Source organism: Nestor notabilis, unplaced genomic scaffold (assembly GCF_000696875.1).
Source record: "Nestor notabilis isolate BGI_N333 unplaced genomic scaffold, ASM69687v1 scaffold2082, whole genome shotgun sequence".
Lineage (NCBI taxonomy): Eukaryota > Metazoa > Chordata > Aves > Psittaciformes > Psittacidae > Nestor > Nestor notabilis.
Window position 1 is genome coordinate 86991 of NW_009916758.1, and position 27763 is coordinate 114753.

A 27763-nucleotide genomic window follows, 5' to 3' on the forward strand; every position below is an offset into this window, starting at 1 on the left:
TTCCATCCATAGGAATCAACATGTCTGGTATAACCACAAACAGGCAGTAACAAACTCCCCCCAGTAATAAACGAAACCAGTATGAGCTTGGCAAGTTCACCACAAAGCAAAGCCTCTGAATTCTAAAAGAAAGAAGGAACTTCCTTCCAGTGCAGTAAGACTCTGGGTTAAGGACAACATCAGAAATTAAGATTTTGGGGTCTTGAACTGAGAGACTTTTTATTTTTCAACGAATTAAGTAAAAAACAGCAGCAGCCACTGGAAACAGTCTTGGCTCTAACTGAAGTGAAATTTGAATGTAAATGGTCCTCCTCCCGATCCAAAGGGGTTGAATCCTTGCCATGTGTTCCAGTTCCTGTGGAAGGGGTTTCCCCCGCCCTGCTGACTCTCTGCATCCAGTGGGTCTTCTCCCGCATCGAACTTCCGCCTCATTTCTAGAGGAAACAAAGCCAAGGTGGGATCACAGCACAGTAGTCTGGGCAGGAACACCAACCATCTTTGATGGCCAATAACAGATACGAGCACAGACATCCCCCCTGCCCCAGCCAGGGAGCTGCAATTAAATGCTTGCATTGGCAGCATCTGTAGAACCTGATTACTTTGGGTTTTTCAAAGCTGTCCAGGACACTGGCAGAGGAGACTAACTCCATGAACGCACTGCATGAAAAGCTTCAAACAAGTCATTTAGTTTAAAGCAAGACAAGACAGTACCTGGCTGTCCCATAGAGCAGGTATGAATTTCAACAGGAACAGGGACAGCTGCACTTTGACCAACTTTGTCCCACAAATAATTGGGGTATTTTGTCCCCGATGAGTTGTGTTCGAAGGCCAGGTTGGATGGGGCTTTGAACAACCTGCTCTAGTGGAAGGTGTCCCTGCCCATAGGGGGGGGTTGGAACTAGGTGAGCTTTAAGGTCCCTTCCAACCCAAACCATTGTATGAGTCTATGAACTCCAGAGCTAATCAATCCTGGAAATCTCTATAACATGATACCCTAAAGAGAGACCTTTGAAGTAATTTTTATTTTCCTTTTTATTTAAAGTCACTGAAACACAATAATTAAGTCCAGGTTTACATCCAACTTCATGCAACAGACTGGATGCAAGTATTCCAGAATTGTTTCCTTAAAATGGACAAGAGAAGAAAGGGAAAAGGGGAAGCTGCAATGCTTGTTACAACTTACACTTCCTGAATTTTACATTACTGTTAAAAAGTAATTAAAAAAAAAAAAAAAGTAGTCATAAAACAACCATTACCTGGGTCAGTGAGAACTTCTTTAGCAGCTGCTATATCAATGAATTTTTTCTCTGCTTTCTTCTTCTCTTCCTCACTTTGGAAGTTATCAGGGTGCCACTGGGATGCCAGCTTTCTGTAAGCTTTTATGATTTCCTGTTTTCGAGCATTTCTGGATAGATAAAATTGTAACTTTACATTTTATAGTTGTTCATATGCACATTAGTGAATCTACAGGTTTATATTAAACACTGAGACAGTAACTAAGGGCATCAGGAAAATGATGAGGTGCTAGTTAACCTTCTGGAGGTGACACTGAAAATTCTTTACACAAAACACAGAGGAAGCAGGTTGCAACTTTAAACAAAAGATTACTCACTCTTTCTTTCACCACCCATTTACTTTCCTTGGAGAGATGCTACTACCACCTACCCTGCAGAATACAGTTCCCAGTCTGAAGAATTTACAATCAATCAGGTGAGTAACAAAAAGTCCGGAGTAGAGATCAAATCAGTTTATGATGGAAAGATGACCAATACTAGTTCAGAACTGGACATTTGCTTGGTTCTCATTAGAAAAAGAAGTCATTGGTTTCCCAAGATTATTGGCAGGAGTATTTTAGATACCTTTCAGTTAATCCTTTCACACTCCTCCCAGGGTCACACTACCTGCCACAAATTTTATTTTTTGTTGCTCTTAGTAATTCTCTCCAGTCTTTGTTTAGTCTCCAATTCATTCACCCGACCCTTCATCTATACTAAGAATTTCTTGCCAAAGGATTTCCTTCCTTCCTTCCCGATGTTGCTTTTCCATTCTATCCAAAGGAACTATAAACAACTGCTACTTAAAAGCTGAACACTGCTGAAATAGTACAGGAGGAAAGTGAATGTAGCAAGATACAGGAACAACATCTAACACTCAGCAGAACAAATTCAAATGATCAGCCCTAGTTATACTGGTTTAATAACCAACTTTCATATTATCATCTCAGATATTAATATCTCACCTTTTCACTCCCAAGATTTTATAGTAATCCCTCTTCTGTGATTGCTTCAGCATCTTCTGGGCACGTTCCAGCCCCTCCCGAATCTGCTGGTCATTTTCACTATTGGCTTGAGCAGTCTCATAGTCTTTAATAGCTTTAATTAAAAGAAGTGAAAAGAAAAAGGAAAATTTACACAACTCTTTTACACACTTCAATGTAAAGAACTCAACCACTCACCAAAAATGAAGTTGTGCTATTTCCATATATAAACAGCAAAACTTTTATTTTGGCTTTCCATGTTTTGGGGTGGGGGTTTTCCACAAACTAGAAAACCTTTGAGTAGGAGATTAATTTTCACATATAAAATTGGTATTTTTCTTTGTCTAGGTTCACCACACTTTTTGGAAAGGAAGGAGAAGGAAGGTTACTAGTCGTAAGTCAGAACACTCTCTAGAAGCTACAACAGTCACACGGATGAACCTAATGTGCATCTAGGACTGGAAAAGAAGTCAAGAAAGAAATTTCAGGAGTTAGTACCTGAAAAGCCCACTGCAGCATGTTAGTCCCACATTGCTGCTCAAATGAAGGATGCATTACAAATAACAATAAGCTAGTATTCCTTCTTCTCCCTGTCTACACTCAACAGAACAGAAAGCCTCTTCCTCTCTAATGGCAATAAAGGTGGATTTCAGATTACCAGGAAGTTCATACTGTTAGTGCAAGACAAATATTTGCCTTTTACACCTCTGCATAATATGCAGGCAGTTATGTTTTAAGGTTGGGTTTTTCTCCCCAAAGGCATGCTCTCACTTTTATGTCAAGAAGTGGCATTTCTCAGGAATGACAGTAAGAGGTGCTCTCATGTATTCATGAATTTTTAAGACATTTCAGGTCAACACTTTAAGTAAACTATATTATTATTGTAAGTGGCAACTGAATGCTTAAGACACCAAGTTTACAAATTCTTTGGTATCAAGACTTATCAAGGGAAGCAACTGTTTTTGTCATAAAAGCATCTGCTTTTCTTTCACTGCTCCAATTTTCAAAGTCTCATTTGCAGATCCAAGTTTCCTAGGTTTCTCCAGTTAAACAAAGTACTTGCATCTGATTATTTCCAAGCAGATGCTATTTCTCAGCAGGTGTTACATTTGTTTTATACTGTTTCTGAGCAAGACAGCAGGAAGTGCTAATGAATTTGTATTACCCAGACATCTGATACCACTGCAGTCTTACTGTGGTTATTGAAAAAACACACCACAAAACCACAACACCATAATCCAAAAAGTATTTCCAGTGCCCCAACAGCTTCATGCTCCATTACGAACAAAACAAAATTTCTATTCATTTTCACATCACTGGACACTGTCATTTGCTGTTTCAAAAAAAGCATTCTGGCTTCTGCTGATATTTGTCCAGTCATTAAAAAAACCTCAAAAAACAGGAGTGCACACTAATGCGTGTGCCCAACATATGCTGTCAAAACAGATAAAAAGAATGAAAATGCAAGGATTTCATCATGCTGCTTTACCACTCCAATGATTTTAAGCACCAGCATACTTAATCTGCTTCATGTAATAATGGGAGGTCCCACCACAATGTCTGCCAAATCCAGAACAGATTGCTCAGTATCACTGAGCACCACATCATCTACAGCACACACTGCTACTGGAAACCAAGCTGCTCAAGGTCAAGGATTTGCAATGACAGTACAAGACTGACTCCCTAATTTAAAGGCTGCAAGCATTAAGCACACAGAAAGGTATGGTTTTTAGTGCTGCACAATGCAGAGGGAACATGCCCAGCACCCCTGATGGCAAGTACATTTTGCGTTCTCCCAGTTGGAAGACACTTCAGGTTTGATAGTACTCTCCAGTGTAGGAATTTTCCTCTTTCAGAGAGCTAATCACTGTCCCCACCTGAGGCATGAGAGTTGGAAGCAGGATAACAGCTTCCTGACCACCAGCAGTTTGCTATAAAAACAGGAGAAATATTTCTATTCCATGTCAAGTGAGATATTAAATCAGTTCTGCTCAGTCACTATTTCTAAATGTACTAGTACCTCACAAACCCTACAAGAATCACAGACCTATTTCAGTGAGCATCCTTTCTTACTTTCAGCCTGCCCCATGTATCCCATAACACAAATGTAACAACCAGTTACCAGTACCAGTTTCAATACAAATCCTTTAGTCAAATCTAACTCTCCTCCTTTCCATATAAGAGTCTTCACAACCTCTCAAACAGTAATCACATCCTATCTCTAAATACCTTAGCTGGCTTTCCTATCTTGCCTGCCACCTTCAGAACAGAGTGACCAAGATTCCCATCATTCCACATGCAGAGTTTATTTACTATCAAACACCAGTAACTGCAGATACCCTATGTCCATGTCAACTCTGTTAGAGGAATAACTGAACCAGTTACGGTCTTAGTGAAATAGGGACTCTTTCCTCTACAGTAGTAGGGTGGGGAAGAGGGGGAAAGGAAAAAGGTGGGGTTTTTAATTCTTTGACAAAACTCATGCTGTATACTTCAGACAGACTCCTGTACTTATGAGGTAAGCCAGAAACTGAGTCATTACACATCTGTCTCTGCAGACAAGCCCTGGATCCCATGTGATTGTAAAGTAATTAAACCCATTTGATGGGAATCAGAACTCAGCAATACATACTGAAGTGCATCTTGAAGACTTAACCATAACAGCCTTCAAAGTTCTGAATTACAAGTAATTCAAAATTTCCTGGCTTTAAAACAGGAAAATAGGTGCCTCCAGCTTGAAATTTTCTTGAGGGGAGAATGAGAATCAGTTTCCCCTTTAAATATAAGACTACAATTTTAATTGCTCTACTGTTCTCTACAACAGAGAAAAATCAGCCACCACTTTTACAGCAGTTAAAACTTCAGGATAAATGAAGGCACCTTTAGGCAGACTAACATTAATGGGCTATAATAGTGTTTATGGAGGCTCCGCTGGAAGGCAGTGTCACTACAACCATCTCACTACTGTCAAGGGCAGGAGAAAGGCAAGGGATATGCTAAACCACAGGGATTTGGATGAGCACGGTTTCACTCTAGCATGGTTGTCCACTCAGAACCAGGCCAGGCCCAGCAGGCTTCAGCCCAGGAAATAAGCTCTCCCAGATCCTAGGTGTACCCCCTCTATGTTTCCTTACATCCCATAATAGGAAGGCATTTGCTCCATCATAAGATAAAGCTGCACTTGTGCAGGACCTCATTACAAAACTTCCCCCCCCCTCCAATTTGCAAGAGTTGCCAGATTCTCTCACCCTAGAGGAATGAGAACAGATGAGGATTTAAGTGAAGATAATGTCAGAAAGATCCAAATTGAAATTCATCAATTTCAAGAAAACAAACAGATCAATTCTGTCCACTAGTAAGAAGCAAAAAGTACACCAAAGAGGACCCACAGCAGGGCCTGTTTGGCCTGCCCCTGTCTGCACCCTCCTCTAAGCTGAAGGTTCATACACCTTGAAGAGAGAAAACAACCTTACATTTTCTTTGGGCTCTCCTTTTGCTGATACTGCTTCCTTCTACTTCAAAAATCTCTGCACAAGCCTATCTTGTAGATTTGTATTCTGTACCTTTAACTCTTTTTACGGAAATGTTTGGGGTTTGGTGGTTTTATTCATTTGTACATCTACTTTTCCCAACACTTACCGAGTTTATTTCCACTGTTCTGAAGTATAGAAAAAGACGGGGAAATGCCTAAAGGGAGCCTCATCACTGAAATCTTCCTGAGCCTTACTTTTAGGCTGACACTGCAGTTCTGAATAATCAACAGATGGAAAACCATTACCGTAAGAAAAACAAAGTTGATTTTTTCCTCGCACTTTGGGTTTGTTATTTCTTTAAGAAACCCCTTTGTACAAAGGCCATCAGTTCTCTGGAATACTGTTGTCTTCCACCCATTTTCTTATAAAGGGGGAAGAAGGCTTGCCAGCCTCAGTAAAGGGGTCTAGATCACTTCAGAAGGACAAGATCTAGAGGGCTGATGAAAAGGACTGTCTGAAACCACACCAGTCCTCTTTATACCATGTTTTCATTTGAGTCAAGGAGGCCTAAAAAGAGAACAAAATAGGTATCTCATATTTGAGGCGAGCTTCAAGAGGTGAGCAGTATCATCTCTTGGTGATTAACTTCTCAAAAAGACAAAAAAAAATAAAAGTCTGTGCTATAAATGAGAACAGCTGCCTTATGAATGTTTAAACTGAAGATTTTTTTGTTCAGTTGTAAAGCAAAAGATCCAGTACCAGAATACAGAACAGGAAAACTGTCCTAGGAGTACTAAAATTCATGGAACTCATTTTCTGCAGATTTAAAGCCTACAAGTCCTTTCCCTCTTCACATTTGATTGAAACAGCCCAACGCTTCAGGAACTGTTGCATGACTGAGTACAGGGGCTGAACAGACAGATTGTCCAAATTTCCTTCTTAAGCCTGGTTTCTTGTGGAAATGAGATTCACTAAATTAGATTGTGAAGATTTTTTTAATAGCACATTAGCAGTTAAAGAAACTAGGTAACAACATAATGGTGTACTCAAAAAAGGCACTTACTACTCAGTCCCTACTTCCTGAGGCTGTAAATGGGACCATGTAACAGTACATGTTTCGCAGAAACCCTGCATGGAAAATTCAGCCTAAGGAGTAGCATCAGTTTACTACTCTTAGCAGCACTAGAGACCCATGGAGGTGAAGCAATGGCTATCATCTTCCTCTGCCCTCAAGACAGGGTAGGGGGTAGAACAGTACTGTTTCATGTTGCCACATAAAGATATTAATATGAGTTCCTAAACTGGATTTACATCACCCTAACTATAATTACCTTTTATCTCTAAATGCAATTGTCTGACACTGCTGATTATACAGAAGGTTTTTAAGTAAGCTGAGTAAGCTGCAGTCTCACATCCTGAACATAGCCCACTGTTGTAAAGACAACTGTGCTGTAGATAGAACAAGTACATTCCACTTATACTCATCAAGAGAAAATTACAAGTAGGTATTTTTGTGAAACCTGCAGCTACCAGCGCTGATTAGGGATAACAACATAGTGTAGAATCAAAGTGCATATTAAAAAAATAGTTGAAACACTGACTGCATCTTAAATGCACACAAAAAAGTATGTGCAAACTGCATACAACTGTACCTTCTTCATACAGGTCTTCCAGCAAATAAGCTTCTGCCCGGTCTTTCAGGGCATTCACATTGGTTGACTCCAGTTGCAGAACTTCTGTACAAACTTTTATGGCTTCTGGAGCCTGCTGATTCTGGGGAGGAGAAAGTACAACAGAAGTCAGGTAGTGGTGTGGCTTTTTTTTTTTTTTGTGGTGGTGTTTGCTTTAAAGAAGTTTACAAGAGGGATGTAACCAGTATTACCTTTGATAAGCAGTGGCAGATCCTTTCTTTGGCACGAGTAGCATAAATTGGGACATCTGGCTCAGTTTTCATTACAGAATCATACTTATTGATAGCATCTTGATACCTGTTTAAATCACAATGGACCTTTAAGCATAATATCATGAAATGCAGTAACAATTTCATGGTGTGATGTATTTGCAAATTTTAAAATTCACAGTTTTTCACATCCTTATAGGAATGTACTTAACTTTAATAGTTTTAAAGGTGTGGTGCGAGACAACAGTGTGAAGAAATCTTTCAGCCACTTCAATCACATCCCCATTCCCTTTTCTGTGCTATGAGACAGAAGAGCAGGGACTATACCTGGCAGGGTTTTGCAGAAGGTAAAAATTACCATCCCTCACTGTGCACAGACAACAGTCTCTAGATTTGCCTCCTGTCCAACATACTACTCTGTACTTGGAGAAAAGCATTTCCCTCTCTGATATTCAAGATGGAGTCTTGCTGTAAGCACTATATTATTTGCATTTCTTGGTACAAAAAGACAAGTCCTTTATGACAGCTTGAACCAGATGCTTGTTTTCTCCCTTCCTCCTTCTCACAAGTCACCCAATAAAAGGTATTTTTGCTGTGAAGGTTTCAAAGATGCTCAAGTTCCATGGTTTGAGTAAGAAATTGCTTAGAACATTCACCTAAAACTGCAAGCGTGTGACTCAGCTTACAGGTTGCTACAACCTAAGAGAAATTCAAGCTCTCAGAACACTCCCTGAAAATGTACTTTTACCGGATTAAATAGAAGACTGAAGTGAAAAGAGTCCAAACAGATTGCTAACTCAATAAAATTGTCTTCAGTAGCGCCGATTCACATTCCCAATGTACTTTAAAAAGCCACCTTGACAATGCTTAATCACTTATTAGGGGTCCTTAGGTTACAGTTGGATGTTGTGTGCTTGGTAACACACAAAACTGAAATAAAGCAAGAAACAGAAGAATACAGGGGCATTGTCTATCATTTAACAGAGTGCATTAAAGAAGCCCATTAGTCAGATCCATTTTTGTGGTCAAGGCACTGCAGAGTTATTACGTGGTTTTAATCTAAAGATGTGGACCTTTAATCACAGTTGAAGTTGGAAGGGACTTCTGGAGGTCATCTGGTCCAACCCCCAGGCTGAAATAGGGCCACATAAAGCAGGCTGCCATATTCAGACCTGGTATCCATATCCAGGACCATATCCAGATGGATTTTGAGTATCTGCAAAGCAAGGAGACTCCACAACCTCTCTAGGTAACGTGTACCAGTGAAAACAAGGGGGTATTGGGAAGCATTTCCTTATGTTCAAATGGAATTTCCTGTTTCCGCTTGAACCCATTGCCCTGGGTCCTGTCACTGGGCATCACTGAAAGGTTGCTGTGCCCTCTTTGCATCTTCCTTTCACGTGTTTATATACATTGATGAGATCACCCTGTAGGAGAGAAGGCTCAGGGGAAACAGTCAAAGCTATCTCAGCCCTTCCTCACAAGGACAGAGATGTTCGAGTCCCTCCATCATCTTAGTGGCACTTTGTTGGACTTCCTCTCTCAGTAGTTTCATCTCTCTTGTACTGGAAAGCCCTGCACTCAGGTGTGGCCTCATCAGTGCCAAGAAATAATGTATGATAGCTAACAGGTATTATCCCTATCTTGGTCTTACTACCAGCTCTACGAAGAAGTTAACCATGCAAAGAGAAGACAGTGGCATCAGAAGGAATGTGAATAGAATTGTCACTATGTGAGTCAATATTTATCTTGAGAACTGTGCTCAGTTATCCACTTTAACTGTCAGATGCAGAAAGCATCACTTCTCAGTCAACAGTAAGCTGGCACCTCAGCAGTGGTTGGTTTTCCTCTTTGTTTTTAATATAGCAGTGAACACTTACCTGCCTTCTCGGATGAACTCCTCTGCTGACTCAATCTGCTTATTGAGTTTCTTTACTTGTTTATACAAAGAGAAGCATTCCTTGTGATCTTGGTCCAGCTTCAGACACTCCCGGACTTCACTGTTTCCAAGGAGGTAGGGATGGAAAACAAAAACAAAAACCAAACCAGAAAGACATCATCACACATCACGAAACTTCATCTAGAGGTGCAATGTAACATCTATAAGTTGCCCAGAACAACAGTTGATGACTTTTACACAGTTTCTCCCTTCATTAAAAAATAAATTTAAAGTCAGTCCAAAAAAAAACACCCCCCCCAAAAAAAAAAAAAAAAAAAACCCTTCCAGAACATACAGGAATATTTGTCTGGTTTTGGTTTTAATTATTTTGTACTGCCAAATAGGTAGAGATTGAGAAGTGTTACATTAATAACTGACTAAACAGCAGAAGAAAAATATACCCTGGGAAAGAAGTTATATTCAGCAGATATCGGATGCAATTTATCGTAATTTTCTTGTATATTTAACTCAGCTGTATTATAAAACACCTATGTAGAAGTATATTTTATACTGCCTGGAACAGATGAAGCTCAGCTAAGACCCAAACATTCTTTTGATGCAATCTCGGCCAAATCTGAGCCTGATTTTTCACTGCAAAGAGTGTTTAATCACACTCTGATTAAGGGCAGGTACCTCTTAATAGGCCAAAATCTTAAAACCCTCCAGAATGCTATCATATGAAGGAATAAAAGTTTTGTATCACATAGAATCATCACAGCACAACCAAGGTGTTATTTTTAGAAAGAGATCACAAAATCTTATTTTATTCCTAAGCACACACAAAGTCACCTACTATTTGAAAATCATTAAGCCTGTAAAGGTTAAAGGAAGAAACTAAGGGAAGGACACGATTCATCAGCCAGCAAGTTCAAGAGCTATACAACTCTCCTACTATATCTTATGATGCAAAAAATAGAAAAGTGTCAGAGAAGAATAAAGAGGAGAGGCTTATCCCTTCATACTGATACTATTCTATTCTTCAGCAGCTCTCTCAATTGTACTTGTAAAAACTTTATGATTAGGTTATTAACAGAGTGTGTTCACGTATGGATTTTGGGGGGTGGGTGGGAGAAGAAATCAAACGCTTGTTCTTGAAATCACTAGGCTTAAGTGACGGCCAGCTGCAAAAGTCACCACAGAAGTGACACCTATGAGCTCCAGACATGAATTATGCTCTGTAAACGGGATCCCTAATGCAAACCAATTAGTTATGATATTTACTTTTGCGCAGCTATAAAATTAATTTTTGCAATTATAATCATATGCAGTTTCTGTCTACCAGCCAAGAAAATAAACTCAGGCTTTTTCAGTTCTCTTCACCTCTTACTGAACAGACTCTGTGGTAGACACCATATTGGAAGGAGTTTGGAGATGAAGGTAGAGCATCTGAGGTGATGAGCTGCACAGAAGTCACTCATGCAAAAAGGATTACACCATTTGTCCAGCTAGGCATAGAGTATGAAGTTAAGAGCCTGGACTGGGCAAGGACAGTAATCTGCAGGACTGACTAGGGATTAACACCTTAGACTTAAGTGAATATTAATAAAAGGGTAGGGCGCTATCAAAAAATAATCCAAAATACTGCACACTGTCTGCAAGAATGAAAGATTGACAGCTCTGGATCCCCAGCTCCTTACACTTGGATGCTTCTGTATTTTTTCTTTATAAAGCTTGTAGCCTTTCATTTCCACTCTTCAAAATAAAAATCTGGCCCTGAGACCTAATGCACGCATTTCTTGTTTGCACTGTAAACTGAGCACTGCTGGAGGTTCAAGGTTAAAAAAACCAAACCAAAACAAAAAAAAACAAAGAAAAAAACAACCAAAAAAAAAAAAAAAACCCAAAAAAAACAAAACACCAAAAAACCCCAAAACAAACAAAACACCAAAACCCACGAAAGGCTCCACCAAAGCAAGTTTAGAGAAGCACTTTTTCTAGAATGGAGATATGCAATAAAGCAGTGAAGTAAGCAACTCTGACAGACCTGCACTATGGCTTCTACTTAAGTGAACAAGACACTAGGAACCACTGATGGCTGGTCTGCCAAGAATAAACATGGCATCTTCACTGCCAATTCTTAGCTTCTGGAAAAGAGCTTCCTTTATCAGATCCAGGGTGCTACTCCATCCAAAAACCAGACAACATAGATATTTCTTCACTGTTTATCATGACCTATATCACCACATTTTGTCTCAATTATAATGGTTACAGCAAACAGGAAAATTACCTGAGTGACAATTCATGATCTCCCAACTGATAATATATTCTGCTGATTTTATAGAAGGCTTCAGTGTTATCGTTCTTTAATTTGGCAGCAGCTTTCAAGTCACTAATGGCTTTGCTTGGTTCTCCTTCCTTTATGTAACACTCAGCTCGAAGTTCCCGTAGCTCTGCATCCCAAACACAAACCTTGAGAAATCAAAATTAAAACTTGGTTTTGGTCTATAACACTTCACTTCTTTTCCTCCCCAGCAAAAGAAAAACCCCATTTAATTTTGGTTTGCCACCTGCAATAGCATAAGGTTCAAGCTGCATGCAGAGCACACGAAATTAGCATCTCTGCTTCCTGGTGGATGCTGCAATGCACCTGCCCACATAGAAAACAAAGGCCTGAAAAATTTGTAAATGATTCAATGAGCTCATGCAGGGAGATGAATTAAATCTGCTGGCACTGCTTAAACTGGGACAGTCTGTTGAGCCTCCAGTGAAGGATATCAGAATCATAAATTATTATATCTTCCCAAAAGACTCGGGGTAATGAGCAGCAAGGACCAAGCTGTCAGATGTCCTCTAGAAAGACGCCTGCGGTTAAGATTCAGCCACACAAGATTTGATCTTAGTACCCATATTTCAAAGATACATACAGAAGTAACAATCTTGCAGTATGGCAAGAATAATTACTCAAAAGGAATTGCTAATCATAATTCATTCTAGTAAGAACTTATTCTGGGTCTTATCATTTGTTTGTAAGCTATCATTTTAGAGAACAAGGCTTTTCTGCTTTTCCACATTCCCTCCCCATAAACAAACACCCACCCTTTGGCAGTTTCTTCACCAAAAGCTGCAATGTTGTAAATTCCAAGTCTCTGTTAATTTGCATGTGAAGAATCGAAGTGGTTAACTGTCTTTTAATATATTATTTCTATATGACACACAAAATGCCCACAATTGAGTTATTTACACTTACATAATCAGCCTACCTATACTAATTAAGATTCAATACACACAGGTATCTAAGGAACAAGCTGTAAACCAGAGAGCTGTTTACATTTCTAACTTTGTGATTTTTTTTGTTTTTAATCTTTTGTTACTTCGTTTTCTCAAGATAAAACCTGCCTGCATATAGGCAGGGAAAAATCTAGATGAAAAAACCTACACCTTCTATATTTGACAAAACTTCATTGGTTTGAGAACAACTTAGTTCCCAGCTTCCCCAAGAACACCAAACTGTGAAAACATAAGAAAGTATGATCAAGAAAGTCATCTACAACATAAGTTTGGCTGCAGTTCTATCTTTAACCTCAACCAAAAGCTATTATTTTGACTTTCTGCAGGTAGTGCTCAGCATTCTCTATTCTCCAACTTCATTATGGACTCACAGTGCTCAGCAAAACTGAGCCAGTTACACCAAGTGTTCTCACAGCAGTGAAGAAATTATTAAACAAAAATACACAGATGTCAGACAGGAGCTCTTACTTCCCTTTCACAGTACCATTTTACTTCGCACTTACTGCCAAGATTTCATCAAGAAGAGAAATAGCAGCTTCATAATCCTCTTGCTGGTAGGCAGATAATGCTTGTGAATGCAGGCGCTGTAGCTCATCAGATTTTGTCAGCTGAGTCTGGGCTTCTTTTTCCTCATTATTGCTAGGACTGGATTTGAGCTGCAAGCATTAAGAAGGAGAGAGACTGAAATGCTTGTTCAAGGATCTCTTTCTGTCCCATAAATAATCATATAATGGAGAACTGACTAAAGCTGCAAATAAAGCCAAATCAGTTTTAAAATTCCACTGGAAATGTTTCAAACTCCAAACTCCACAAAAAGACAGGCATTTTTAGCTTCAATACAAGCTGTCAGAAGTGAGAGAAATCCAATTCCTCCCGCCACTGTGCCTGATTGTTTACTATTAGACACATTATACATAACAGTCATTGTCCCCCATCACCACAGGAAGTCTCATGGATCTCTCAATTGTAGCCTAGTTAATTCATCTCTCTGCAGACAGTTATTACACACTGGATTCCTCAGCATCAGCAGAAATTATATCCACATAGTATAATCCCGTATCTCACATTAAGCACAATATGAATTCATAAATACGTGACAGAAGTAAGTGTAACATGTCACAGACAGTATTACTGTAAAGCTATTTCTTACATTTTCCCCCATAATAAGTAGCTACAGGAGTAAGTTATGATGCCACGCACAGGAAAACGGCTCAACACTGGGATCAGCTGGCAATCTATGCCCTTTGCTTCATATGTAGTTGTAAACAAGTCTGAAGTTTTCTTCTACAGAGATTCCCATTTGTCAAGCCCCTCTCTGAGCAAACAGAAGGGGTTATATTGCATTTGCCCTCATTTGTTTACGGAGCTTTGTATTTTCAAAGAAAACTTTAAAAATCCCAAAATCTCACGGGCAACTCTGTTACCACCCAGGAAGACCCAGGGCCACAAGGATGGTCAGGAGTCAAGCATCTCTCTTACGAGGAGAGACTGCAGGAACTGGGACTGTTTAGCCTAGAGAAGACTAAGAGGCAATCTCACTAATGCATATAAATATCTCAAAGGTGGATGCCAGGAGGATAGTGCCAGACTTTTCAGTGGTGCTCAATGCAAGGACAAGGAGCAATGGCCATAAACTAAAATGAGAAGTTTCACCTCAACATGAGGAACTTCTTTACGTTGATGGTGGCAGAGCACTGGAACAGGCTGCCCAGGAGGGTTGTGGAGTCTCCCTCCCTGGAGACATTCAAAACCCACATGGATGTGTTCCTGTGTGACCTGCTCTAGGTGGGTTGGTCTATATGATCTCCAGGGGTCCCTTCCAACCCTAATGATTCTGTGATACTGTAAAGACAGATACGGACCGCAAAGAATCTATCATTCCCTTGTGAAGCCAGGAATTCATTTGTAAGATAAGCCTGGATAAGGCACTGGTTCCACACTTGTTGCCAATCAGAATGACTTCCAAAGTTTTAAAAGAGACAGACCACCAGGACTTGAATTTTTATTATTTTGCTTGTTCAAAAAATCAAAATTTGCACTACCTTGCATTTTATACACAAAATGTTGACTAAAGTTACCAAGTCCTCAAAGTCATCCAGTACTTTTTCTCATCAGTAAATTCTTCAAACTCTCAGATTTTGTGCTTAAGTCTCTAATGTAATTCAACATCAGCCTTCAGAACACCCTAACAAAATTCCCCTTGGTTCTAACACCGAAGGATATGAAAGGAAAAAGCCTAAACACAACATCAAAAGCATGCGCAGGTCCCACCTCTATCTTAGATTCTTCATTTTATGTCTTTCTGAACCTTATGCAGTTATTTCATTTTACTCTGGCAAAAATCAAGTTGTACTTAGACCTGAAAATTCTCCTTTATCCTCTACACCATCTTTCGGCACAAGGAAAGGAATGTGATCAAAGAGCTTTCCCTATTGTAGGCTAATTCCCAATATAAGTCTCACAAAGCTTTTCTTCTGGTTAAAGCAGAAACTCTGTCTATAAACCCCTGATGCTGTGCATCCTGCTTCTCCCCTAGATCTGGAGCTTGCAGTAGAGGCAGATTTCTGCCCCTGTAATTTTAAAGTTCCAAGACTACAAAGCTCTCTGAAGTTCTGAACTCTTTAGTTCCAGCTGATGTGCTTAATTTCTGCCTCTATTTCTCAGCATTTTCCTCTCTTAAAAATAAAGAGCTTTTACTATGGATGAGCTTTACGCTTCTATTTAAACTTATCTCACAGTAACACTGCACTCAGACACACTGTATGTTTCCTGTTATTTATCTGGAGCAAAATGTCAGTGGAATATGAAAAGCAATGCTGCAACCATACAGACAAGTCCAGCAGCAATGAAGACCATTTGAGTGAAACATCCTAGATAATTTTAGGTAGTACAAACTGACCAGTTAAAGAAATTTCTCAAGCTAGCATTCAAACTAAAGCCATCAAGCGTTTGTGTGCTACAGTATGATGAAAATATACACTCAGAAGCTCTTAACAGGTAATTAGTGTACTGATATGATGGTTTAATCAGTAATGTTAACTAAAGATTTTCATTCAGCTCCTAGGAAAAGGCTGAAAATGAGAGTATTAAATAACTGCATCACATTTTGGTTTATTTTCCTCCCTCCCTCTCTTCTCTCCAACCCCACCCCCTGTCTTTTTGCCCTGTGATCAGAGGACTGCCATTGTTTCAAGTAACTGAAATGTGATTCATTATTTCTGCTTTTCCTATGGAGCAGTAAGCTTGGGGGTGACAACTCAGAACAACTGCTCGCACTAAGTGTGGTAGAAATGAGCACAGTATTAAAGGAGCAAGAAAGGATCAAAGTATTATAAAACACCCTTCAGCTGAATTTAATACAAGTCTAAGGCAAACCTAAAACTTCTCTACATGCTTCATTAGTGGCCTCAAAGCACAAAGTCAGAAGCTATGCCCTGCTCAGTTCTGCTGGACAAGCACACTGCTACTGGTGAATGTATTCTCAGTACAGTATCCTTTGCTGTCTGAAGTTTACTACATTTGGATTATAACAGTAAATTAGCTGCAGTTTAAGTTGCAGCAGAGCTAGCCATCTGTTAACAGCAGCTTCCATTCACTACTGACCCCCCCCAAACCCGCACCTAATTCCTGTACAGAAAACAAAAGGCCAGTATACAGGAATGGCTTAGTTACTATAAATAATTCTCAATCACAGATTTACTACTATAGGTGCTGCTTCATTTTATAGCCTAGTCTCAGCACAAGGAAGAAATATACCCTAGGGTAAGCAAAACCCCACTCTCCTTCTTCCCCCCTGCTAGTCAACAAGATTAAAAGGAACAAAATCATCCTACTCTCTCAATTTATCAAGTTGAGCTTGAAAAGCATTCATACATGTACCCATCTTTTTCCCTTGTTACTCTCAGTGAGGAAGCTAGCTTCTTCCAGAACTTTACCTCAAGGACTTGACACAAAACTTTACAACATTACCTTACTGCACGCAGGACAGTGGGGCGAAGGGGGTGGTGGGGAAGAATTAGTAGTCAACATAAAAAGGACATGGAGCTGTTGGAGCAAGTCCAGAGGAGGGCCATGAGGATGATCAGGGGGCTGGAGCACCTCCCGTATGAAGACAGGCTGAGAAAGTTGGGGCTGTTCAGCCTGGAGAAGAGAAGGCTGCGTGGACACCTCATAGCAGCCTTCCAGTATCTGAAGGGGGCCTAACAAGGATGCTGGGAAGGGACTCATTAGGGACTGTAGTGGTAGAACAAGGGGTAATGGCTTTAAACTTAAACAGGTGAAGTTTAGATTAGATATAAGGAAGAAGTTCTTCACAGTGAGGGTGGTGAGGCACTGGAATGGGTTGTCCAAGGAAGCTGTGAATGCTCCATCCCTGGCAGTGTTCAAGGCCAGACCGGACAGAGCCTTGGGCAACATAGTTTAGTGTGTGGTGTCCCTGCTCATGGCAGCGGGGTTGGAACTAGATGATCTTAAGGTCCTTTCCAACCCTAACTATTCTATGATTCTATGATTCATGAATCGCAGCATCTTCTTGGCATCTAGAAGATGTTTAGATCATTTCTACCCAAAGTAGGCAGCCTTAGAATGGCTGTTGTGCATTTGCACTCAAACACCAAGTATTCAAAAGTTTTCTGATGAGAAAAGCATTTTAACAAGATAAACAATCCATGCTGGTTTTCAATAGCAACATCACAACCCTCCCCCAACCTGCTGTACTTCACCGCATCTCACAACTCCCTCAATATGACTTTTCTAACCATACACAGAAGTTACACCAACCACACACAAAGCTACATAAAAGACCCATGATGCACCACTGCTTCAGAAAAATATTGTTAGTAACAAGGCATCCAAACTTTATCAGCAGTGACAAAACAATGAAGTGAGACCAATGTTAAACTACATAGGACCACTTGCATTTTGTGTGTTGGATGCTGCTCTCCTGAAGATACCATGTGCCAGTCTGAATTATTATATTTCCATGTTACCATGCTAAAAAAAAAAAAAAAATAAAAATAATAATCCCCTAACACAAAACTGGAAACCATAAAAAATGAAAAACTGGAAAAAGGTAGACTTAGACTAGAGGAAAAAAATTCTTCACTGTGAGAGTGGTGAGACACTGGTGCAGGTTGCCCAGAGAAGCTGTGGCTGCCCCATCCCTGGCAGTGTCCAAGGTGAGGGTGGACGGGGCTTTGAGCAACCTGGTCTAGTTGAAGGTGTCCCTGCCCATGGCAGGGGGGTTGGAACTAGATGATCTTTAAGGTGCCTTCCAACCCAAACCATTCTATGATTCTATAAGCACAGAGCAAGTGCCTCCTGCCTATCAAGTTTAGTATAAAATCTTTGCTTCAGGATCTTTCCTCAGAAGCAGAGCAAAGGGTTAAAAGACATGGCTAAACTAATTCAATGGCTTAACATAATCTGTCCTGCTTTCCATCTACATAGTACATCTTTCTTTGCAATGGCTCATAAACAATACAGGAAGAAGTTCAGCACTTAGTACAGGAATTCTAAGGAAAAACAGTTACAAGCACCTTGAGAAGAAAAAACCCCAACAAACAACTCAAAATCCATACTCTGAGTACAGATTAAAGATTTACAGCCAATTCACCTGTAGCATTTGAGTATCTTAGTATGTATCACAAACAAACACTATCAACTTGAAAAAACACTCTTAAATACGGTTGTTAAAATAAAAAAAAAAAATATTGTTAAAAGCATATGTTACAGACACAGTTTCCATACTTTGCTTACAGTGGTCCAGTGCCACTAATGTAGGCATACATCTACACATTCTAAGGCTGTTTTATTTTCTTCCTTAAACTGATAAATACACAGGCACTGAAAATAAATCGATTTTGATTGCAAAAAACATTCAGGGAAACTGAAGGAACCTCCACGGTTTGTGTTATCTAAGACTAAGACATCTGCATGCTCAAGAACAGTGCACAAAGGAAAACTCTGCACTGGCAGAGCAACATACTAGGTTACACTGCTATGATGTTAGGTAGATGAAAAAGAGGAAGGTAATATTTAAATACCTTGTAGTGATCACAGTACCACAGAGGAATGTATTTGGAAGTCTAATGATACTCTGATCTGGTTACAAGAGCTTCAAATACCCAACCCAAGATTCCCCAGTAACTTACTCAAATGAGGTTAACTCACAGTGCGTAAGATGGTCTTCCTCCGCCCACATCCAAAATAATACTATTACACATACCAATCAACAACAGAAAACTATTATCCGGTGTATTTTGCAACAGCTGAGTGATTCTTTAAAAGACAATTTGCAGCTATACAGTGCTCAGTCACTTGGTCTTGGCTGACATCTAGTGGAGCTGGAAGTGGCACCTTCAGTTTCCTGTTTTACGTGGTTATGCTTCCAAAGGAGACAGAACTGCATACTTAGGGCATCTGAATTTAGATTATTTATTGCAGCAAACTGCAACTGTAAGCGTTATAGTTAGTCTCAAAAACATGAGGACAATTTAAAAGAATTATGACAACTTGGTCCTTTCCACACTTTCCAATAGGCTAGGTGGAATTCCTGTTCTATTTTTGTGCCTTCTACTGAATTCAGCATCTCCAATCCTTGTCATTTTCTCTAGCACACAAATGGGGTCACAGGCAATATTATAAGGCACATACAAAGGGCTGCCAGGACTTGCATTGCTTTTCTCACCTTTTCAGAAGTCTTTCCATCAACCAAAGTGTACCAATATTCCTTTTATTCTCACTAAAAATCACATGCTTACAGATAAAAGAAAAAAAGTATTCCAGGGCTTTTGTGGATTGAGGCCATGGATATGAGCATTGATGTGCCCACAGATCTGTCCTGTTGACTTCTATTATTCAGAAACTACTAACCAAAACGGAAGGGACTTGGTATTAAAGCATATGAACACTCAACCAAAGTTGGAGCAGAGAAATAAATACTATTCATATGCTGTGTGCAGTAACTTTCTGAAGTCCCCTAAGGACTTCTTATCCTTGTTGCATTCTCAGGACTCTGAATGCAAGAATTAGACCCCTCTGCTGACACTTGTTATAAGCTTTATTACCCTCTAGGTCCTAGATTTCCAAACTGTTATCTGAGTTACAAAGGAAAAAGCTGAAGAGCTTCTAAAGATTACCAAGTTATTATTCTGTATCACTAGACAGAAGAAATCCCTGGCTCATGTAAGAAATTTCATCAGCTTGGTACATCTGTTGGCTAAAAAGGAAGGTTTCTAGAAATGCAGTATTGCTTAACATCCCTGGCAGTGTTCAAGGCCAGGTTGGACAGGGCTTTAAGCAATGTGGTCTAGTGGAAGGTGTCCCTGCCCATGGCAGAGGGGTTGGAACAGATGATTGTTAATGTCCCTTCCAACCCAAACCATTCTATGATTCTATCATTTTACGTTGAAGCGTAAGTCTGAATCACACCCTCTATCCAAACCTCATAATTAATTTCAGCCAACAGGGAAGTACAAAGCAGGAAAAAAAAAATAAATAAAGGCATCTCAGAATAATGCATGAAGGCTGGGGCCTCAAGAGGCTCTGCTCCTCAAAGGAGTGCTCTCATCCTTTCCAGTCAGGCATTCCCACTGCCTGCTCTCTCACTCTGGGTACTGGCCATCTTGTGAGGCAATGCAGTATGCCACAGGGGGCAGAAACATCCAGAGAAACTGTCCTGCTTAGCAATCAAGTAACTTCAAAGAGGTTTAGGGTACTCAGGAAACTCTTCCCACGTACTATAAACCCATGCAAATAGAATTTAAGGGTATGATTTTTTTTCTTTTCATGTTTATACACTAAAGGATAGTGTTACTACTGTACATAAAGAATAGTTTCAATGATTCTTTCAAGCACTACACAAAAAAAGTTTTAATTTCTTAGGAAAGTCTCCTTGTCATCCCCCCTCCATACAGATGGACTGAATTTTTCTTACTCTCTCCCACAGAAATGATTGCATCTCCTGAAATGCTGAGATCCTTTTCAAGAAGCATGACTTCAAGAGGACGGATGGGAAGGAAAAAAAGAAAAAGACTTTTCAGAGTCTCCACTGGGATTCAGACTTTGGAATATACTTGGAGAAAACAACATTTTACAGACCAGTCATTACATCAGTCACCTTGCAGTTCTGGTAGGCACACAAAGCAACACTACTGACATTGACTCTTAATGCAAGAGTCACACAGGGAATTACAAACTATCCCACTCCTACATGTCTGTCTTTGGCATTTCAAGTAAAATTACTCTCCCTAGTATCCACACCCTGACCTGGTTTCTCCAACTCAAAAGTGGGAAATATTTTAAAATCTGATCTGCTCCCTTGAAGTCAACACCTGACCAAACAGTCTCGTATGTGAAATCACATGAGAGAACACATCTACTATCATTCAAAGGCATACAATCTATTTCAAAGGTGGCTTTACCAGAAGAAAGCCCACCTCATCTACACAACTATTTCTTCAGGAAAGAAAACGAACACTGAAGGCAAGAACTCTCACATTTGACACCCCACAATTCCTTTCTGTAAGCATATGATGCTCTCAGGACCACCTACTCTTGGTAACATCCTGAAACCCTGCACAGTAAAGAAACTCGATTATTTTTCTTCAAAGTAAAACTTTTCTTTCAGCAAAGGAGGATGGATGGGGCGAAGGTCTGTTCTGTTTTTTGTTTTTTTAAATACAGCATCTCCACCCTGTCTTTCCACAATACTCATCTTCTGCAGACTCAAACATACGACCAGGCTGCTGCATGCCCACTGACTTTCAGTGACTGCAGATTTAGAGCCTGTGCACAACTAATGCAGGATGGCCCAAGTTTTTCTCCAATTTAGCTCCAGATTTGGACGTGAAAACCTGCTGATGTGTTACACCCCTAGCCAAAATGAAAACATTCCAGCAGTTAGGTGATATCCAGGCAACAAAGAGCTAGCGTGCTCTTCAGATCCTGACCTACATTTACTCAGCTAAAGAGCAGAATCAGATTACACATCCTGTTCACATGTAAAACACAATTTTAGGTATCCAAGTCCACAACTAAGTTCTAGCCTAAAAGCTTTTGAGATCCCACTGGTATGTCCTTGCATTGTATCTGCAATAGCAGTAAAAGGAACTTTCATTTCAAGGTATAACTTATTCTTTTTGGCTCCTTGACCACTGAATTACAACATGAGCCAAAGCTCATGTATTGCCCCTACCACTTTTGGTAGCAAAGATAGGGTCTGAACATAAAAGTCTTGAGATCACTTAAAGAGCTACTCAATCCCTAACAGCCTTCCTCCTTCTCTCCTCCCCTCTGATTTACAAGAAAAAGCCCCAAAGAAACACAGAATATTAAAACATTTCACAGTATTGTGACTTCCTCTCATCTTGAGATTAAATGCAATTTCATATTTAAATGCAAACATACTGCCAGAGTATACTTGGCATTTTTTGCATGCAGAGAACTGGCAGAATAACAGACTATCTGAAAGATTTAAAAGAAATTTGTATTCTACTTGAAAGATTCAAGGTATATAGGCTAAATTAATACCCTCCCCCATACAAATAAATTAACCTATTACAGAGGGTTACTTTAATATTGGTTTATTTTGCTTGAATATACTGTACTTAAAAATTGTGCTCCTCAAAACAGACCTCTTGCCATGTTCTTTAAGTACATAGACAATATTGTACACAGAACCAAGGAAACTGGAAAAAAGACATAGGAAGCTGACTTCAGAAGTCAGCTTCTGACAAGAAATTGTTCCACTTCATTTAAAATTCCACTGAAGACAAAAACTATTTGACTGACCAAAGGGAGCAATCTCAAATTTTTGCAGTTGGTTTGGAAAATGGCAAGTTACTTGACAACTGACTGTAGCATTTACACTATATAGCATTAAGCAACATTTCAAGAAACAGTAACTGCAAAGAGATGCATACACAAACTCAGATTCAACACTGACATCATGTAATTGCTATAATCGGAGCTGAACAACACTCTCCTGCATTTGCAAAGAGCAGGGCTGCACTGCAATCAAACATGCAACTGCAGACCACACACTCCTCAGAAACTTACTGAGGAAGCAGCAGCAGCCACAGGAGCCACTGCTTCTGCAGCTTTGCTACAAACAAAGACTGCCTGGTGCATTTATACCTGCAAAAGCCATTCCTCCCAACAGCCCTGCAGAGCATACAGTACAACTGCTCTGGTTTTGTCAAACATACTCACTAGTAAGATTTCCATTAAACATCCATAATCTGCAATGCAGAGTTGCGTTCTCCATCACGCTCTTCAAAGAAAGCCAGCAAGGCAGCATGAGTTACACTTGCAAATTCTATTTATTTTGGCATAAAGAACACACAAGCTGTTCAAACTAGCAACTCCTGAAGGGTAAGAATAAGAATGAATTTTATTTATTCTCATGCTTGCAGAAAGGGAATAAAGTTTCATGTTTTCTGAGGAATTTTGCAGTGTAAGGCTGAAATGCACGAAATACCCATCAAAATAAAAAACCAACCCAGGTGAGCTTTAGATGGGTAACATCCAACTGTGTTTGTATGAAAACTCTGAGCATTTTCTGATCATGGACAGAAAGTATTGCCAATGTCATGTCATACTCATGAAAGATGGGGAACTCCTCAGACTCGGAATGCAACCTTAAAAGCAGTGATGCAATTCAACTTAGGCCTCCGACTTACCACATTTTTAAAGTCATCCTCTGCTTCATCAAATTTTCCTTGCTTGAGCAGTAAGTGTCCTCTCTGTAATCTTGCCTGAAATAAAACAATTTCTTTTGATGTACATATTGGAATTCAGCAAATTATGAACATAAGCTTCAGCTTCCTTTATCAGCAGAAAAAAAAAAGTTTAATTTTACTACAGATAACAAGCTGAAATAGCTGAAATCCTCATCTTCGTGATTTGGCATTCTTATAAGGCCTCTTTGATGGTAAAGAATCACTGCACCAGAACCAATAAACAAAAAGCAGCCACAGTTTTTATGAGCAGCTGCAACTCACGTAAAGAATTCACCTGAAGAGTTGTACAAAACCAAGTAAATGTTTACCTTACACCAGTTACTTGATTATAAGTGCTTACAGATTAAGAAATTAGCATAAATAATACACAATAACCAATTCCCACATTTAGTTCTACCACTAAACTTTCAGAATAATAGAAGCTACGTAAAAATACAAGTTAATGACTTAAAAAATTTTCATTTATGTTAACAATATTTTCATACAATAATGAATCTAACATTTGCTCCCTTGATGTAAGCTGCACAGGACATGCCACTGCCCATGGAAAAGGAAGATAAGAGACTCAGATGGAGATGACTCCAGCATCAGTCTCCAACCAGCAAGGCAGTATCCATATACAGTATGTGGGAGTGAGAAAAGCATAAGTAAACCAGAACTTGCAACAATCCTATAGGAAGGCAGCGAGATTAGGACAATTCCTGTGGAGAAGAGATACTTCACATCAAATGCTGATTAAGATAGAAGAAAAAGAAGCATCTTGTGTGCTCTCTTCCACTCCCCTCTGTCAGAGGGCATAGCCCTGGTGACTGAGGAGAATAACCACAAGCAAGAGAAGAGAAACATTTAGCATAAATCCATGAGGAACATGAACAAAACTACTACTAGCTGTTAGAATAACTGGCTAGACTGTACTCAGCATAGCTACAAATTAGAGTGCATATACCACTACTATTATTTTATCCTGTTCAAAGCCTTCTGAGTGATAACATATTTTCTATTTCTGTTGAGCAAAATCTGAAAAAACAACTTTCTTTGAAGTAGGAGGGTTTTATGCTTGAACACTTTTCAATTCTGGTAATACTTACTGATGTGAAGTCCTGCTTTAATTCAACCACTTTACTTAAATCACGAATTGCTGCTTTTGATTTGCCCATGGCTAAGTACACTGTGGCTCTTCTGTAATAAGCAATGTAGTTATCAGAGTCTCCCTCTGCAAGTGAATGAACAGTAATCAGAATACTATCTCAAAGCAACTGAAACTTCAGGTACAACAAAACTGTAATGACTAAAATTATCTGACTTTTAAGCCAGTGCAAAAAAGCGGTTTTTATCAATAAGGCATAACATTTGTAACATTATCCAAACACTATGCATTTGATTATTTAACAAAAAAAGATTACAGAACTACAGTAAATGCTAACTAAGAGTACCAAATGTGAAATATGTACACATTTTTCAGCTTTGTATAGGAAAACCACCAGTACGTGCTAACCCTTTATCTCCAACTGCATGCCTACATTTGAAAGCATGTTAATTCATAATTCTCCATCCCAGTCCCTGTCAATCATATAGTATGCAAGCAAATAACCAAAATTACCAATATGTTAGTCCAATGTCCACATGGACACAAACTCATCATCCACTAAAGTAACAGCAACTTCTTTCTTCAATACTAAAGTGGACGTTCTCAGTGGTGGACAAATGCACGTACATTATTAAAAACTGAAGGCTAACTTCAAGGCCCACATATTCCACGTTGTATACTGGTCAAACTTCCAAGATCCAGCCATTTTAACGATCTCTAGGCTAGCACATACGTATCCCCTTACAGGAGGCAAACAATCAGTTTCTGAAACCAAATAAGACTTTTCTTAATATTCTTCTCTATGCAGTATTTCAAAGAAACAGGCTCCAAGAGCAACTTAGACCATCCAACCAGCCATACACAGTAGACTTCTAATATGCTATTTAAAAAAAAAAATCATCAGTCCAGAATTTGTAGGCAAGAACACCCATATCTGTGACAGAAAACAAATATTTATCTTCTCACCTCATCTGAGGTTAAAGGTGAACTTTAAAATAAATGGAACAAATAGCACTGCCAAAAATCTTATGGTCAGTAACCAAGCTTCATAGCTGGCTACTTCCATTACCAAAATGCTAGTTGAGTTCTCACTGGGGAAGGTATCTGCACCCTTCCTCTATGAAGTCTTAGTTGTGAAAGTGAGAATGTCCAGCACTGAAATTTGATAACAACTCCCATGCTGTATGCCAGCATTACAGACATCAAGTAAATTGAAAGTTGTTACCTTTAAAAAAAAAAAAAAAAAAAAAAGTATTAAGTCCTACTGCATACATAAATACGTAGAGTAGGCACAAATCAATAGGTGAAATTAAGGAACTTTATTAATACACAAAGGATGAAAGACATGGAAAGAGCTAACCCAGAAAGCACATTCTATCCCAGAAGTAATGAACAGCAGTTGACACTTACCCAGAGAGAAATCATAAGCCATCAACACAACAGGATTGAAGAAAGAGTTATAAATTTAACTGAAGAGAGAAAATGGACAATAGCTTTCTTCTACTTTAGATGTTTGAAAATTAAAAAAAAAAAAAAAGAAAAAAAAACAATAAAAAAAAAGGCTGGCAAAGCAAAAAGATTTGTTTACCTCTACAATAATGTAATACAGACAAATTAGGAAAATTTCTTCTCCCCTCCTCTATAAACGCAGTAGGCAAATTGTGCTTACTATCTTTTTGAAAAGGCAGAATACAAAGAAGAAAGAAGTCTGATAACAGTTCAAGCAATTAGGCTCAAATCAACATCCACCTAAGAATCCTGCCAAGGTCACAACATAAGTGGTCACACCATAGTTCTACCAGCTGCTTGAGCAAGGCAGAGGGTTTCATGCAGGCACCTCACACCACTGCCACCTTTGCACTACCACTGGCATCTGAATGGCCCCAAACTGAACTGGACTTTTCACCAAGTCCAAGTTAAAGCTTGTCAACCAATAATAAAGGAATAAGCCACACTGTAACAATAACTCTGCTCAGATCCCCCAGAAATGCTTTGAAAGCAACACACAAGCAAAAGGTGGAAAAAGGAGCCTTTTGGTAAAACAAAGAGCTTCCATATCACATAGAAAGAGGAAGTTCCCCCTCCACTCCCTTTATGAAAGGAAGGTTGATCTTAGAAAACTCACAGAAAATATGAGTAACTCAAAATCAGCAGATACTTCATTTACATATCACTATTACACCTAGGCATAAATAGAAAAGTCTCAATAGTATGACTCAATGTGTAACACCTTTGTATTAGTCTTCTTGTAGAAAATTACATGCTTGTAAAAATTACAAAGTCCAACAACTTTAAAAAAAAAATACACAACTGAGAAACTACAGTGTTAATGAGACTGCTCTTTACTAGTGCTCTGTCTTTACACTTCAATTAAAGGATTTTAACTAGCAAAGTTGCTTTAAAATTTATAGAAGCAAACATTTAGCTCCTCAGTTTGTTGAAAACACAGATCATCAAAACAAGAACGTACTCACTAGTTGAGTTTGAGAAGGACAGTTAATATACTCTTCACTACCAGTTCAGTATCTCAAACTTGTAGCATCAGTTTCACTAAGGTATCACCCATCTCAAGTGCTCTCCAGTACCGTAAACTCAACCTTTCAAAATCTAACTTCAAAAATCTTCTTAAAGACAAAACCCCATCTTGATGGGATTAAATATAGGGAACACCTCAAACAATGTCATGATCAATTGTCACTGCTTTCATGCAGCTAACTTGCAGAACAGCAGTGACTTAGTGTTCACCTATCACAGTTTCTTTTATCAAAACCAAAGCATAAATATTCTACTGCATCTCTTCTGGCTTCTGTCCAAACTGCTGCATAAAGGTGCCCAAAATTCTTTGACTCATGCAATGCAGTTTGCAGGAAAGCAGAATACTTAATGAAGCAAACAGTAGGAAAACAAACAAACAAAAAACCCCAACCAAAACATCAAAACTTATTTCAGTGCAAAAAATCACTTTCCTGAGATACATACCTATAGCTGCATGAAAGTGAGACAAAGCATCTGCCAGCTGTCCAGCAGCCAGTAACTTCTTCCCCATTTCAAGTTGCTTTTCTACTTCTGCATTTATTCCACATTCAGCTCCTTAAAGAAAAACAAGATCAAGGTTTTGAATAACCAGTTTGATTATA

General features: G+C 39.2%; 1 protein-coding gene across 1 annotated transcript; it reads right to left on the bottom strand.

Annotated features, from left to right (window-relative positions):
* Positions 1–197: 197 nt before the first annotated feature.
* DNAJC3 (DnaJ (Hsp40) homolog, subfamily C, member 3) lies at positions 198–27763 on the bottom strand (the record flags this gene model as incomplete). Its single annotated transcript, XM_010024717.1, is given in 11 exon segments — positions 198–434; positions 1257–1405; positions 2240–2372; positions 7383–7503; positions 7613–7718; positions 9511–9630; positions 11797–11978; positions 13301–13453; positions 23480–23554; positions 24628–24752; positions 27606–27763. Coding segments are annotated over 11 exon segments (1480 nt in total), but the record flags the coding sequence as incomplete, so codon positions are not given.